General features: G+C 32.6%; 1 protein-coding gene across 1 annotated transcript; it reads left to right on the forward strand.

Annotated features, from left to right (window-relative positions):
* Positions 1–10,248: 10,248 nt before the first annotated feature.
* Positions 10,249–15,219, forward strand: LOC106104120. Its single transcript, XM_013284072.1, has 2 exons — positions 10,249–10,403; positions 14,556–15,219. The coding sequence occupies exons 1-2, from the start codon at positions 10,370–10,372 to the stop codon at positions 14,912–14,914; spliced, it is 393 nt and encodes a 130-aa protein (XP_013139526.1). The 5' UTR covers positions 10,249–10,369; the 3' UTR covers positions 14,915–15,219.
* The last annotated feature ends 1,103 nt before the right edge of the window (positions 15,220–16,322 follow it).

Below are 16,322 nucleotides of genomic sequence, written 5' to 3' on the forward strand. Positions count from 1 at the left end.
GTTTACACTGATTTGGTTTAGAATGAAACCCTTTACGGCTAGGCGAGGTTTACTATTCTGTGAGAGGACACATTTAACATCGAGAAAAATAATGCAACATTAATACAAAGTAAGTTTTTTTTAAATTACATTTAAGAAATTGTTATTGTAATTTAAACACATTTAAGCTGATTTAAGAAATATGTGAGAAAAAGTAATCATAATATATATACAAAAGCTTACATCGTTGGTTTCAGCGTTTCATGTCATAGAAAATAATGTTATTACTTAAATGTTCATGGATATTTTATCCGTGTCAGAATAGGCCTCTATAGGGAGTTTCTATTTCTTGTAACAGAAAATTCTAAACAAACACGGAAGCTATACCATAAAATAAGAAGTAATGAATCAAACAACGAAAATATAAAAACCAAAGCTCTACAATTCAAATACAACACGAGGTAGAACACGGGCGGGATCATGACAAATTTTCCGTTCCGCCTCCGCTCATAAAAAAACACCGACAATTTTGAGTCACGTTTAATCTGGCGCGTTTCGGTACTGCACATGGCCGACCACGCTTCACGTTGATGTTGACAAGCAAATATATCACACTTACGAATAATGAAAACATTATTGACAACTCAAGGGGAACACGGAAAACAATACATTTATGAATACACCGGTCACATCGTTTCATATTGATTCGTGGTCCGTACGAAATGCGGACCGTATTACCTTTACATCCACCGTTAGGAAATGATGATTCTAATCTTGGTGTATTCAGTGAATGGATTTTGTGAGAGTCGATGTTTGAATTATCTTTTTGTTTTAGTTACATTATAAGGCTACTGAAACTATTTTTGTATGTTAATTTTCGTTTGACTTTTTAGGTTATTCTAAAAATTTAATTTTAAAAATAGATCTAAAATCTATTCGTTAGAAGCGGCGTCGATTTGATCAGCTTCACTATGGGTACTTATCCATATTATATTATGTCAACTTTTACATCTTCAATTATTTATTTCGTGAATATTATTAATACTATAGTAGTTACAATGTTGATCGCGAAAGTTTAGATGGATGGATGTTTGTTAGAGCTCGTAGCCTAAATGGCTGAACGGATTTCGATCAAATTAGGTATAGATGTAAAGGATAGTCTGGAAGAACACATACGCTATTTACTTTTTTTATTCCACGCAGACGGAGTCGCTGGCCAAAGCTAGTTACTATATAAATAAATTATGACACTGACCTTAAAATGCATGTTAATTTTGTGATCAACAAGGTTTGTAACAAAACACTAAATATTAATACTAGAATGCGATGCTCGTGTCTGCATTATTTATGACAACGTGGCGCCTGAAGGCCAATTCGAGCGCATTTACACATAATTTTGAGATTGAAACACGGCACATGGATTTATAAGAATAATATAATATTTTCCATACCCTTATATAACTAGTTATTGACAAAAATAACAAAAATTTTTTTTCGTTTTACTAACTTTAACACAAATACATTGTTTAAAAGTTGATCCCAATCCCAAGATAGTTGAAAAGTAATGAAGAAACTCTTTCACAGATTTATTCGGAACGAAATTAATTCATGAAATCTTTTCATCATCGACAACGAAAGCTGATGAATGTTTTAATAATTTTCAGTGTTAACATACGAGTAGGTACCATGGCAACATTTGTCTAAGACTGCGATAGTCTGAAACAATTTATTTTTATACAAATATTAAATACTAATAAATATTTATGTAATGAATTTTGTCCGGCTTATTTATCCGATCTTTAATTCATAATTTCAAATCGCAAATCAAAGATCTGTTAAATTATTTCGTCTCTCACGTGAATGCATAAGTAAGACGTTGTTGAATCTTACTAATATAATGTGTAAGTTTAGATGTATGGATGGATGTTTGTTAGAGTTTTTAGCCTAAACGGCTTAACGGATCTCAATGAAATTTGGCATAGATGTAGAGTATGTTCTGGAAGAACATATAGGCTATTTTTAATTCCACGCGAACGGAGTCGTGTGCGAAAGCTAGTATTAATAGAAATTCAACATAAAAATTATTTAAGTTAGCTTAAGCTATGAGCTAGGTAATATATTAAAAGACATTATCTTCTTATATTATAAAAGCAAAGACATCAGTTTGTAACATCAGGAAATGAATTTTTGAATACGTAATATACAAGCTTACTTTGACAACAGGAATTTAAAAAACAAAAACAAACACATACGACTGCTTCGTAATTTTATTCATAGCAATCTAAAAACCCAAGTCCAGTATCAACGATTTAAAAATAGATTTTTTTTTAATTTTTCTTTTACCAAACCATAAAAAATAGTTTAATATACAAAATGCTAAATAAATTTCATGGTTTTTTACACTAGCGCTTCAGAAATACGAAGCCGTGTGCAACAACTAGTGTTCAGACATTTTGGTGGCAGCGAGCCGTTAGTAGGTCATACAGCACGTGGCTGTAACACGTGTGCCTAGCCCCTGACACCAATATGCATCTCACTGCACCGTTCCTTTTACTTCGATAATGTCGCTTACCGTTAACGGTCGAGCGTACCTATTCACGCATTTTAAATTCACAATAAAACACTACTAAACAAGTATCAAATATTAACACTGTATTAAGTAATAATAAATAGTTGGATAATGTCACAAGAATATTTTTAATGTTTTAATTGTTTAAAATTAATTGTAATGTTTTTAATTTAAACATAGAAAAATAACAGTAACAACAGTAGACAGAATTTGTTTTTATCTATTTTTTTTTAACACAAAACGTAAAATTTAAATTTAATTTGAGCGATAGTCTCTCGTAGCTATTTTGTTTTTTTTTTAAAATACTAGCTTTGGCCCGCGATTCCGTTCGTGCGGAATTAAAATGTCTAAGTGTTCTTTCAGACCATACTCTACATCTATGCCAAAATTCATCGAGATCCGTTCAGCCGTTTAGGCTACAAAGTCTAACAAACATCCATCCATTGATGTAGGTACTGACGCATTACTTACGCAATACAAGAGCAGAGGTCTCAAATCACGCGCAACATATGTATGTCAGGGTTGCACGTAAAAGAAATCTCGCAAACACGTGTCTATTGAAACACGTGAATAGCATATAAACTATGACATACTTATAGTTTCAGAGTAAGCAGCCTAGATGTAATGCTTTGTTAGTAACATTCTCATTATCAGTAAAGATCACCGTAATATTATAAAGAGGAAAGTTATAAACCGTAAAATTATAAAGATTCACGTAAAAACTACTGGGTCGATTTCAAAAATTCTTTCACCATTAGAAAGGTAATTTATCCGTGAGTAATATAGTCTATATATATATGACCGGTTTCCCCAAAAAAGAGGTACTCAATTTGTCTATGATTTTTCTTATTTCACGAGGGCGAAGTCGCCAGCAACAGCTAGTAACGTATAAAGATAAAAACAACTGAAACGATATTAATATTTTTTTTCCATTATTACAAGTATTAAAGGATTTGTAAACCACACAGACGAAATTGCAAGTAAAGGCTAGTCATATGTACTTTTACAATATTATAAATACAAAAGTTTAGATGGATCGATGGATGTTTGTTAGAGTTTCTAGCCTAAATTCGATTAAATTTGACATAGATGTAGTTGTAGGGGATACTCTGAAAGAACACGTAGACAACTTACTTTTTTAATTCAACACGGAAAGTCGCGGGCGAAAGCTAGTGCAAAATAATGTAAATGTACTCAGTAACAACGCAGATAAAATTATCATGTGCACGCTAAAATAAATCTATCGTATAACAGAATTTAAAAATCGAATTAAGAAAACGTTAGCTGAAATGATTCAAAAACGTTTAAACGTATTTTAATCCGCACCTATTATTCATCGAACGGATTGGTTTTGAATGAATGAATAATTCAAGATTCGATCTGGATCTATGCTTTTCACGTGTGACGTTGTTACCAGCACGTGTCCACTGACCCATTTCACATGTGGAAATAATGTTATTTGCTTTTTTCTTAAGATGTAACTAGATATGCTTTTTCAATTCATAGGGAAGAAAGGGGTAATGTTCGCATGATCATTTTTAAAGGTGTGTTTGTGTGTACATACGTAAGATCGATTGTGACAGGATAATGGGATTTTAAAGTGCGATGTTGAAAAGTATAGCTAGTACCAAAGTAATCTTACTAATTAAATGAGAGTCTTGGATGTATGAATGTTTACATCTACACTTCTGTACTTATGTCATAAAAAGGAAAGATATGTAATTTGTTCTGTATAGAATTAACTCAAAAACTACTAGGTCGATTTCTTTCACCGTTAGAAAGGTAATTTATCTGTGAGTAACATAGGTTTAATTCCATATTATTTTTCAATTTCACACGAACGAAGCCGCGAGCAAAAGCTAGTTATTAATAAGGACTATAAGGATTTAAAACAGCGATAGATTAAAGACTAGAATAACGTTTGGGCTACTAGATTTTTTTTAATTCTACGCGGATAAACTCGCAGACGACAGCTAGTGTAAAATTATATTTAAACTAATTTCAGTGTCTGTTAAAATCACTATCGATATTAAATAAATGATAAAAATACTTAGGTCAATGTTCGGCAATCCACGTGTCTGTGTAGTCTGATTACAAGCCACGTGCAAAACGTGCCCAAAAACCAAACGTCTTAATTTTATCACGTTGGTTATCTATTTCGTACACTTCCTGTTGTGTTGTCATCAGATTTTATCAAAGATAACTGGTTTTTTCAACTTTTATCGAGTTGTTTTATTGATATGTGCTAGGCTGAATTACGATTGACTTTTTCTTTTTTCTGACACTTTTTGATTAACAATTTATTGTAAAAGATTTAAGGTGTCCTCTTTATCTATCAAACTAATGTTCTAGCAAATTAAACGTTACATTTATTTAGAAAACTTTTCATAAAACTTTAGTTAATGTTTAAAAAGTCAACGAACTGTTAAAACATTCAGTTGTAAGTTTCGTCGAATTTCCTTGAAAACATTACTTAAGAAGTTATGAAAGTTATGTAAAGTTAACGCAGTCGTTCCAACTTTACTTAGGATTATACGTAACAAAACTTTGCTCTTAAGTTATTTTTATTACATTCCTCAAACTGTTATGCGGGTATTACACAACCCTTTATATTCGGGGGTTTTATTGATTGCAAATCTATGATTACCGACTCAGAATCTAAATACATGAAAGTTTTTTCAAAATAATTCAATATTGACATCACGAGGCAAATATCAATGATAACACGCAATAACACGACCTGGATTTTTTGTGAAGAGCGTGTTACACAGGAATAATTCTATCACGTTGGCCGCCATGTGAAGGTGCTGCGAATAACGGAATAAAAATCAGTCACAAGTCATGTTTTGTAAGGTGCCATGCTATTTTAGATTTATTTTATACCTAGCTATTCCCGTGCGAATTCATCCGCATGACATTATGAAAATTCAATTTTATTGTTTACTTTTGTCAAATTATCAATAGCAAATGTCAAAATGACATGACATGACAAACCTTAGCAATCTTACTTTCTTGATGTTGGCAGCAACTTATGGTCTCTTTCCCACATTAAGATTTTTATCCAATTCATCTACCCTCTAAGTTTAATGGCGTGAAAATATATAGCCTTAAGCGTGACGTAAGTGTGAGGCTTGATATAAAAGAAATAATTATTCAAAAATATGCTGTGATTGCTGAAAATTGCTGACACAAAGTAGTGTGTGTTTACGCTTTATTATATTAGTATAGATATCAAAACTAGTTTCAATAAGAAGCTAAAGTCATTTAAATATCGTCTTAAATGATTAAGCCACGTTTAAACTCCAAATTCCAATTAAATTTTGATGTCTGTTAGATTGTAAACGGCGCTAACGAAGCGAAAGGTTAAAGATTCGTTTCAGTATTCAAAGTACCGCCTAAAAGGCTATATGCAGATGTAGCCTTTTAGCCTTTCAGCAGTGATGTGATATTTTTAAAAATATGAAACGTTATGATTTTTTTTTAAACTATTAATTCTCAGAAATTAATAAAAACTACGAAAAACCCTCCAATAAATATTACAATTATTAGGTAGCTATCTTTTATCACATTATAAAACATCAATAAAATTAAAACTAGGAAAAAAAGTAATTGTCCGTCTTTAGCATATTTTACGATGCGATAAAGTTGCATAAAAACTTTGAGGAAAAAGAAACTGTTCATCATTTATGCTCCGTTTCTGAAGTTCCCATATATTTTGTGATTGTCTATTGATTTAATAGTGTTAGGTTGATCTGTTTCAAAGGAGTAAAACTCAAATTACGTATTTCTGATACGCATTACATTAATTTATTAAATTAAAAACTCAAACGTATGGTTAAACGCAGCTGGAAAATAACTCAAAAATTCTTGCACCATTAAAAAACTACGTTATCAGTATACATAGGCTAAATTATTCACTATTTTTAAATTCCACGCACACGAAGTCGCGAACAACAGCTAGTTTTTTAATTTAATTTTAGGCAACTAACTAAAAGTCATAGTATCCGAGTATAGGCATCTTTGTATCTAAGTATAGATTTAATTAGTCACATTAGTAAAGCAACGTGTAAATGATAAAAGAACCGTAAAGAGCGTGCACCGCGCACGTTGTGAGAGCACATTGTCAGCTGTGCGCCGGCAGCCCGCGCGCCCTGCAACGTGCAATGGAAACACACCACGACGCACAGAAATTAATATAAACGTCGCTACATTATCAATCTGATATTTGAAGCTTCTAAAAGTATATTTGACTGAAAACATTGTTATTTTAGAGTGACATCCTTTACATGGACTAGCTTTCGCCCGCGCCTCCGTGCGCGAGGAATTAAACAAAAAAAAAGTGAGTAGCCGATGTCTTCTTCCAGATTATTCTCTACGTCTGTGCAAAATTTCATAGAGATCCTTTCAGCCATTTAAGCTACAAACTCTATCAAACATAGGCTATGTGTTTTTATTATTTTTTTATTGCGGACGTAGTCGCGAGCAACAGCCAGTCTGTTATAAAAAATCACAAACACGGATAGCTAAAATAGTAACTAAAGTAAAAACTTATGTGTGCATTATACGTACGACACACAACGAGACAACGTGCTCGGAATATTTTCTGCAAAGTTAGCAACGTGCGATGAAATGACAACATTTGACATCACATACCAACACAGCTCTATAATAGTACTAGCTTTCGCCCGCGACTCCGTCCGCGTGAAATTAAAAAAACAAAAGTGAGCAACTTAAGTGTTCTTCCAGACAATCCTCTACATGTATGATAAACCGAATTTCATTGTAATCTGTTCAGCCATTTAGGCTACAAACTCTAACAAACATCCATCCATTTAAACTTTCTCATTTATAGTATTAGCATGGTTTGTCATAAATTTATACCAATGTTCAATAAATATATTTGTTTTTTTTTTAAATAAATAATTTAAATTATTAATTAATTTTTAGTTTTAAAATATTTCAAAAAGAAAATACAATTATTTTATCTGCACAGATAAATAACGGGTGTATCGTTTCATTGTGCCATGCATTTGTTTCGCGCTGGTCATATACGCGGGAACTCGCACACGTTGTGTACAGAACATGGCCGCAAACGTGATCTTATTATTTTAATTACATGCTGTAAACCCATGTCTTATAAAAACCTAATTGTTCATATCATTCTGGTATATCTGACACTAAGTACAACAATAAGAACTTTGTTTTTTTTTTTATTATATAATAATCTTATGGTTTTTGTAACATGTTTCGTTGATAACTAGCGAGCGTCTGTGACTTTGTCAAAACGTAATTAAAAAATAACCTCTAATATCCTTGCATACACTAGCTACCTTCCTGTTAAAATCGCCCAGCCATTTAGGAGGTTACCTGGAACAATTTCACCCTTGCAGACAGACAGACAGATAAAAAAAATGTATCGATTCTCCGTTATTAGCAACGCAAATACATGTTCACCAGCAGTCACCTCTAACTTAGGCTAAGACTTACATAGAGAGAGCTGTTGATAATTGACAGCGTAGCATTTGCCAGAACTATATAATGTAAGTAACTTCTTGCATTTAACTTTTTCGCCATCAATTAGTTTTAGCGATGTTTACTTTTCATACAACATTGCATCTAATAGAAAGGAGCTACGTACAAAAATTAAATCCCTAGTTATTTCATTCCATATCAAAAATTGTAGAAAATAACTGCCGTAATTAGCGGTATTTCAATACTTCTTGTAGATTTTTCGTAATAAATCTACACTTACTCCTATAGTGACCAGGCAATAAGACAGTATGAAATTAATATGGTTCCTAAATGCTGTAAATACAGTGTAGAAGTATGCAATAAAAATACATGCACAGTGTAATGTGTAACGTGACACATGCGACTTAACGTGTCTCGTGTCGTGAGCACCAACGTGTCCGCGGCCCGTCCTACCCGCATGCCCTTCCTTGCACCTAATTTGACTTACAACATATAGGTTTGTCAAAGGTAATTTTATGTGCAAGTAGTGTTTTAATATTATCAATACGATAGACGTTACGTTTTTAAATAACAAATATTTGGCTTATGTTTTAGAGAATAGTTACTCTATATCACGTAGCAATTTGAGTGAAAGTGATAACTACGTTTAGAGACCTGCACAAAATATTTTTTTATTCACTAATATGATTCTGTGGTACACAATCTGATTTTTTCCATATATCTTATTAGCGACTAAACATAACAACATAACAAAACTAACCCCATCGTTTTGGGCATAAAGAAAACAATTCGATTTGAACATGGAAATGTCCAAGTATGTGACGATCTTTATTCCATTGCGTATTAAGTGTACACTGATGAATCATTTGTAGCGTTTTGCGAAGACAGCTACACGTCATCTACAACGTGAGTAGTTTTTAATTACGACTCTTTGTGTATGACTTGTAACTCTACATTGAACAAGCGTTTATTGTTACAGTCGCTAACCAAACAGGCTACACTGGGTGATATTAAATCTAAAATAAGGGTAAATTCAGTAAGCTATTAACGACTGAGTACGGTTTAAAAAGTTTAGGGCTGTAAATCTCAGAGGCAGTCTAAAGCAAGTTCCTTCGTGCGGTGTTGTAACTTCTTAGTATCTACTTCAGAACTTCTTAGTCAAAATTGACATCTATGACGTCAACATAGTATTGATGGATTTGTGCGTTAAAATACAGATAAAAACTGTTTAATTAAACTCCTGTTTTAACTCTGACCGCCGCTAGTACATATGTCAACATTACATGTTTCATTATAAATATGTGTGAATACAATGTCGAAAGATAGATATCTTCTGCTAGTTAATGAAAGCTGGAAACCATATTTCTTATCATTATTTTTGATTGCACATCCATAAAAAGCATGATCATAAAACTCATTAATCGTCAGAAATAAGTTTGGAATAAATTATCAACAGCAACACGTGCGACACCATGCGTGTTGTGACCAATCCAACACGACTATCAAGGTAAAACTGATTGCCAGCTAAATGTTCTAATTAACTCCATAAAATAGGGAAAACGAGCTCTTAGTAATGTAACATATTTTATTTTTTTATGTTAGAATTGAACAGATAACTATTAATTACTCCGAAGTATGAAAAATTTGCATCTTGTAAATCGTAGTCCAGTCAAGCACCAGTAATATTTTTAGATTCAGATTAATTTAATTCTAATTTAATGACTGGCAGAAAACAACGCAACTCCGGTGGAATTGGCACTTTCCTTTGTTTCCAAGACTGAAGAAAATTAATTAAGACCCAGTTAGGGATAACGACAGAGATATAAGAATTTATTTTTTTTACTATTTTAAGTACAAACGAAGACTAACATATAATAATATACCGTAGAAATATGAAGTTGTGAAGCAAGGATGTCAGTGATACAGTTATCTCTTTTGGTCATGTATGGGAATATAGGAGTGAATGAGACAACAATGCGAGTTAGCTAATTTACACGCCGGAACTTAAATACAGGAAAACAATTCCCATAATGTACGGAACATGTTAAGTGATTTTGCATGATAGCTGCAATACAAATAAGAATCGTATTAGAATTTACGTTTACGATTGAATTATTTGAAAAATATAGGGTAATTCTGAATTTGTAGAGCAACACCACTTTCTATCTCGCTCTTTATGACGCGTGGCCAGACCGTTCGCCAGCAAGCCATCGATTTCCAACGTCGCGGATCGTCGTCAATTCTCCGCTCAGCACTCGAGCAACACGGACGTTTCGCGCAAAGCTAACAATCAACTGATTATTCAGTTCAGTGTTTTGTGAAACCAGCAAGCTGTGTTATTCAAAGAAAATGTGTGAAAAGAGAACGAGAAAAATTAAAAAAGGTAGGTCCGATTTAATTAGTTTTAGAATGAAGTATAATTTATAAATCTTGGACGAAGTTATTTTTCAACGTTCATGCACTGACCTACCGCAAACAATGACGTATCGAGTGAAATCATTTAGGATTATGTGAAAAACAAACTTGGACAGGAAAAACTGTTATTTTAAAATGACTTTTCATTTTTTTTTTAAATAAACACATGATAAAATTATATTTCTTACGATATCGCTATCATTTTCACGCACCGGGCTTAGATGATTAACTTAGTTCAAAATCTGTATAAAAATAGCGATGTTGATATTTTTTGTACTTATAGCTACATTGCTGCAGTTATAATCCCTTCAATTTCAGGAGATACTTCTAGAGATCATTATTCAATTCAACAAAAAATCTTACTTCTTAGTAATAAATGCGAAAGCTTAGACGGATGGAGGAATACATATAGAGCATAGTCTGGAAGAACTCATAGGCTATTCATTATTTTTTAATTCCGTACGGACGGAGACGCAGGCTATTACTAGTATAAGTAATCGCAAGTTTTTTGTTTTTATTTGTTTGTTGTTTGTTCAAATTTTTGTTTACTAACTGAACTATGTACTGAACTGACGTAACACAACATTGTTTACATTTTACAGCGTGGGAATGTGACTTTTACATTATCTACATAGTAATGTAATTGTAACTACGCGTTGTCAGTCTGGCCTTTTAGGTATTAATTTACCGTCAGAGTAAACAAAAGCAGTGTATGATTTCACTAGATTTATCGTAAACGCGTCAAATCGCGAGCCCTTGTAATACCAAGTGAGTAGCCAGCCTAAAGAGTTGCCTTTATTGTATAATCTGTGCTGATTCTATCTGGAGAGGTTGTACTTGATTGACCTCCGCCCCCGCAACGCTCGCCCCCGCACAAACCCACGTTTCGATCAATACGGTTACTTAATTTGTTTTGTATCAAGAGGCGGTATCTTATATGTGGAAGACTTATTACCATGCGACTCCATCCGTTTCTACGAATTACCGGTTTTCACAAAAGTTGGATAACACCAAAAGTACAGGCTTCCCAGTTCTTTCATATTTATTTTTTATTTCCTCTCCTACAAAGATAAGGAAAGGAAGGAACTAAATTTCAATGACTTGGATGTTTTTTTTAAGATAAAAAACAAAAAGGTTGCGTCATAAATTCATTTTATTATAATAAATATGCATATCATGAACGGAAGAAACATAACTCTATCGCAAAGGAACAGAATTGCATGCTTCCGGTTTAATATGATTATGCACTTCCGGTATCTGAATACATAGATAATATATTTTTCAATGGGAAATATAACTTGTGAATTAAGCTATGGTAGAAAAAAAAACAATAACTATTTACAAGTAAAAAGAAAAAAATACTAATTAGATTATGAAAAAGGTATATCATTTATTACAAAAATCTTTTCTTTCTCTATGGATTTCTTGTAATACAGTAAAATTAAATGCCTCGTTTTTTTAACAATTTCCTATAACCTAAAACTTACCATCATATTATTGTCCTTTCAATACCCGAAGGTTATTTTATACTTGTTTACAATTTGATAAATTAACATGAATACGTCAAATAACAATATCGTACATATGTTAATTAAATACAATTCACACATATTTACTATGTCATTAAAAAAACATGCCTTTGGTTCCAAAGTCATTCAATATAATAAATGGGCGCAACTTTTTTGTTTCTTATTCCATTTAAGTGTTTTATCCCGTTATTATCATTAGTATGGTCTTTTGCTGAAACTTCGTATCAATCATTAAACATTTGTCATTGTTTTATCATGAACATTAAGACCAAGAAACAGAGGCATTCGCAAATGTATCTAATATGCATATACTAATATAAAACAGTGTAAGCACACACTAATTCGTAGCTTAGGATGTCGGTAATCAAGGCACATTATTAAATAATTATTTCTTTAATAAAAAGCTATACACTTACGACACGCTTTAGGCTATATATTTTCACGCTATTTAACTTAGGGGGTAAATAAATTTGTAAAAATCTTCATGTGGGGGAAAGACTATAGTCTTTGCAATTGAGAATATGACAAATATAAACAAAAAAATAAAGTTTTTATGATTTCATGCGGCTAAAGTCGCACGGGAACAGCTAGTCTATTTAATGCGTATGGTACAAATATAGCCACTACTAAAATAACTGTTACGTATCCAGCACGTGTTTTGTAGATAAGATATGTTTTGTGTACAGTCACTGTCATTAAAAATATAACGTATACTCGAATTTTATCATCTTTCTCGGTTGTCACTTCGAGTAACGTTTAATAAAATAAAAAATATAAATAAGTAAGAGATTAGAGTAATGACAATATTACGCTACGGATTGTAAAATTATGGTATGATAAAACCTTAATTTAAATAGGTAGCAGTTAGGACAACCTAGATATGTAAAATTTGGCTGCACTCAATGACCCAGAAAGATCTGTCAAGTTTGTGCGAAATGCAAGTTCGTTAGGTCTTGTCTATAGTTCAATGCTTTTATAATCGCAGTACTAGATTGTATATAGAAAAATTAACATAGAGTTGAGTAAAAAAACGAAATAAGAATTAGGCATCAAAATATGTTTGTTATTACGAGTATATACCTAATTGAAATTAAAGATATCTCAAATCGTATTATGCTATTGTAAGAACTCATAAAACATTGATACAAAACCGATCTAGAACTCTCCATATGGGAAATAAAATAGCAATAAAAAAATGTTGCATAAACGAAATTGTGTTTTATGTAATAGCAATTACTGACTGCAGGCATCCTTGCACAAATTTCCCAACGTAATGGTCACGTGGCCACACACCCGCGTGTTGTTTTTGTTGATGGTCAGTTTTTGAACGCATACGATACAATAACGTGACTGCATCATGCATCATCGTTCATTGTTTATATAAGTTTTTTAGCTGTTGAAAAAGGGAATTACGTCTAATTCAATAGATATTATGTCATACTTGTAAACGTAATTATTCGTTCATTTCAATTTATGGAAATATTTTAATTAATCACATTTGAAATTGTCAAAAACTTTATACATGTTAAATTATTTTTAAGGAATACCTAAAAATCTCGTTTGCTTTAAGTCATCATTATTTATTAAAACTATTAATCATAAATTTTAATTGTAACATTTTCATTAAAACCTCAACGATATTATTTATAGACTTTGACGCTTAAATTTAGTTGTAGTTTTTTCCTCTTCTAATTTTACCGTTGTTCACCGGTTAATGTCCTAATCATTAACCCAACATGCAGCTAACTGTACATGTGAATATTCACAAAGACAAAAAGTTTCACCTCGCAACTTCACTCGGTGTAAATATAATTATTTTGATTTAGTTACATTAGAATATTCTAGCCTGTAATTTTTTACTGTCAAGCACAAATATAGAAAATACTAGCTTTTGCCCTCGACTCCGTCGCGTGAAATTAAAAAAAAATAAAAGTGAGTAGCCTATGTGTTTTTCCAGACTATCCTCTACGTCTATGCCAAATTTCATCGAGATTCGTTCAGCCGTTTAGGCTACAAACTCTTACAAACATTCATCCATCTAAACTTTCGCATTTATAATATTAGTAAGATAATGACGTCAAACAGTTATAACATCACATCATGTTTTTTTTATATTTTCACAGTCGAAACTGCATTCGTAGTAGTAACTAAATAAATTATGGCTTATACATAGTGTAGACACATGTAGCAAGATAATTGCATCAAGTTGCAGTAGAGAGCGGTGTTTAATTACGAGACATGGCGTAAGAGCCCACGTGACTCCACTGTCATGTGAATTCCACAGTTCAACGTTCGTGTCATTGCACCGGTGGGAACGCGGAATTATCATATTCGCGATATAATGCAAGTGAGAGGCTTTTGATCGTATCGATGCGTATTACTGTGATTAAATATCCTCAAAGAACATCTTACCATCTCACTTCTTACTAATGTTATAAATGCAGAAGTTTAGATGGACGGATGGATGGATGTTTATTACTAAGTCCCCAGAACAGCTAAACGGATCTTGATAAATTTGGCGGAACTTAGCCAGGAAGAACTCTTCGCGTTTCTTATTTATACGCTAACAAATCAATTCAATCTTGTTTCAGGATCACAATTGGCCCGCGTTCGCGAGGCCAGACGCACCCAGCGGATCAATTGGCTCGCGTCCTACACCGCAAGAAGTAGCATCCCCAATCCAACACCATGCCCCGCTATGGATGCACGAAAAACCGCACAAAACCGCGTCATACTCGAACTAGCGTGGAAAACAGTCGCACTGATGCACAAAAATAGACTGATTCAACAAAAAATCATCGCCCTGCAGAAAGAAACATCAGAATTCGTCGCCGCTATGATGAACAATCCTGACAATAGACGACGCTATATGGAACAGATAAGCCTTGTAGATGCTCAGCGTGAAAACATCGATGCTATCAGACCCGTAAAAATCGAGCCAGATGTGTAAATGATAGGAGTGAATGATTGGAACTTTAAGAGTGAATGAACGGTGAAACCTGATTGTGATCTGCGAATTATATTCGTGCTTTGATCTAATTTTAACGTATATTTATTATAATAAGACTTGTTATTTGAATCTTTCTCACTAGGGCTGATCGATATTGTAAGGGAATCGATTATATACCATGAAAAATCCTCATGAGACATATTTAATCGAATCGAACTCATACGATATTTGTTGTAAATTTAAAAATGTGTGATTGAAGAATATTTATTTTAATATACCAGTTAAATTTCATTACAATCTTAATAGTATTAGACAACTTATTTAATTGATACTGTCGCTTTTAACTCAGAGCAATACTTCTCGTCAAGACTTAGGATGCGCGCCAAATCTATCCATACTTCTAGTGACATTGACAGCTGTCAGCTAGGGACGTGACGTTTATGCCGATAATCTAGAGTTGCGCCAATTCTATAGCACGGTACTAATTTTATTCCTAACAATAGTTACTTTGGCTCCTATACTATAAAAGTTGTAACGCACTATCGATCATCCCTAGCACACTTTATCCTGATCCTTTTTGTATTGCGATATTTTTGACAGCCTTAGTAATAATATTCGATTCGATGTACTTATTAAGACAAAAGCTATTTGATTTATTAAAATCGCGCTTTCAGCAATAATACTTAACTGCAGTGTCTTAATAAAACGTTGTGGTTAAATATAGTTATTCGTGTTGTTAAAAACTGAGGTTGTATCTAAGAGGCTGGTAAATATATGTATACTTTTGTAAAAATCTTCGTACCAGTTATTAAGTTTAGATATGTGAATATTCAAAATTCATTTTGAATCACTTGAATATTTTACCTATATTACATTCTGTATTGTTAATTCTGTAAATACCTATAAAGCTCTCATATACATAAATTCGTATTCCAAAAATGTTATATTTAATTATTTGGACACTAAATATTATAAAATTTTCTGTAAAAAAATCGTAAATCGTCAATGTTTTGTTCTGAGATTTACATACATCAAGCTATAGACTTGGGGTTATTATCCATTCAAAGACAATGTTTTTTTTGTTACGTCACTTAAATGCCAATAATTTCATCGCAACCTTTGCCTTTTTTATTTGCCTTATTTATGGTACGAAGAAAGCTTGAATTGGTTTAAAAAATACTCCTAGTTTAAGTCTATCAGACAGTCTGTTGTTCTTTGCTTAACGTTAATAAGAGCATCTTTTTACTTATAAGTAATTTACTTATAGAAAACTTTTTATAGTGTTAGGTTATATTTTTTTGTCACTCTGTTGGTCTAGATTGCATTTAATAGAACATAGATAACCCAAGATGCACAGATCTACCAAACACTGTGTTCATTTTAACGTATACCTAGATTATTATTTTTT

Source organism: Papilio polytes, unplaced genomic scaffold (genome assembly GCF_000836215.1).
Source record: "Papilio polytes unplaced genomic scaffold, Ppol_1.0 DF823691.1, whole genome shotgun sequence".
Classification (NCBI taxonomy): domain Eukaryota; kingdom Metazoa; phylum Arthropoda; class Insecta; order Lepidoptera; family Papilionidae; genus Papilio; species Papilio polytes.

Bases quoted from the DNA above. Each gene is read 5' to 3' on its own strand.
- LOC106104120 (XM_013284072.1), top strand. From the start codon at position 10,370: ATGTGTGAAAAGAGAACGAGAAAAATTAAAAAAG. The intron at 10,404-14,555 runs GTAGGTCCGATT...ATCTTGTTTCAG, and splicing joins AACGAGAAAAATTAAAAAAG to GATCACAATTGGCCCGCGTT.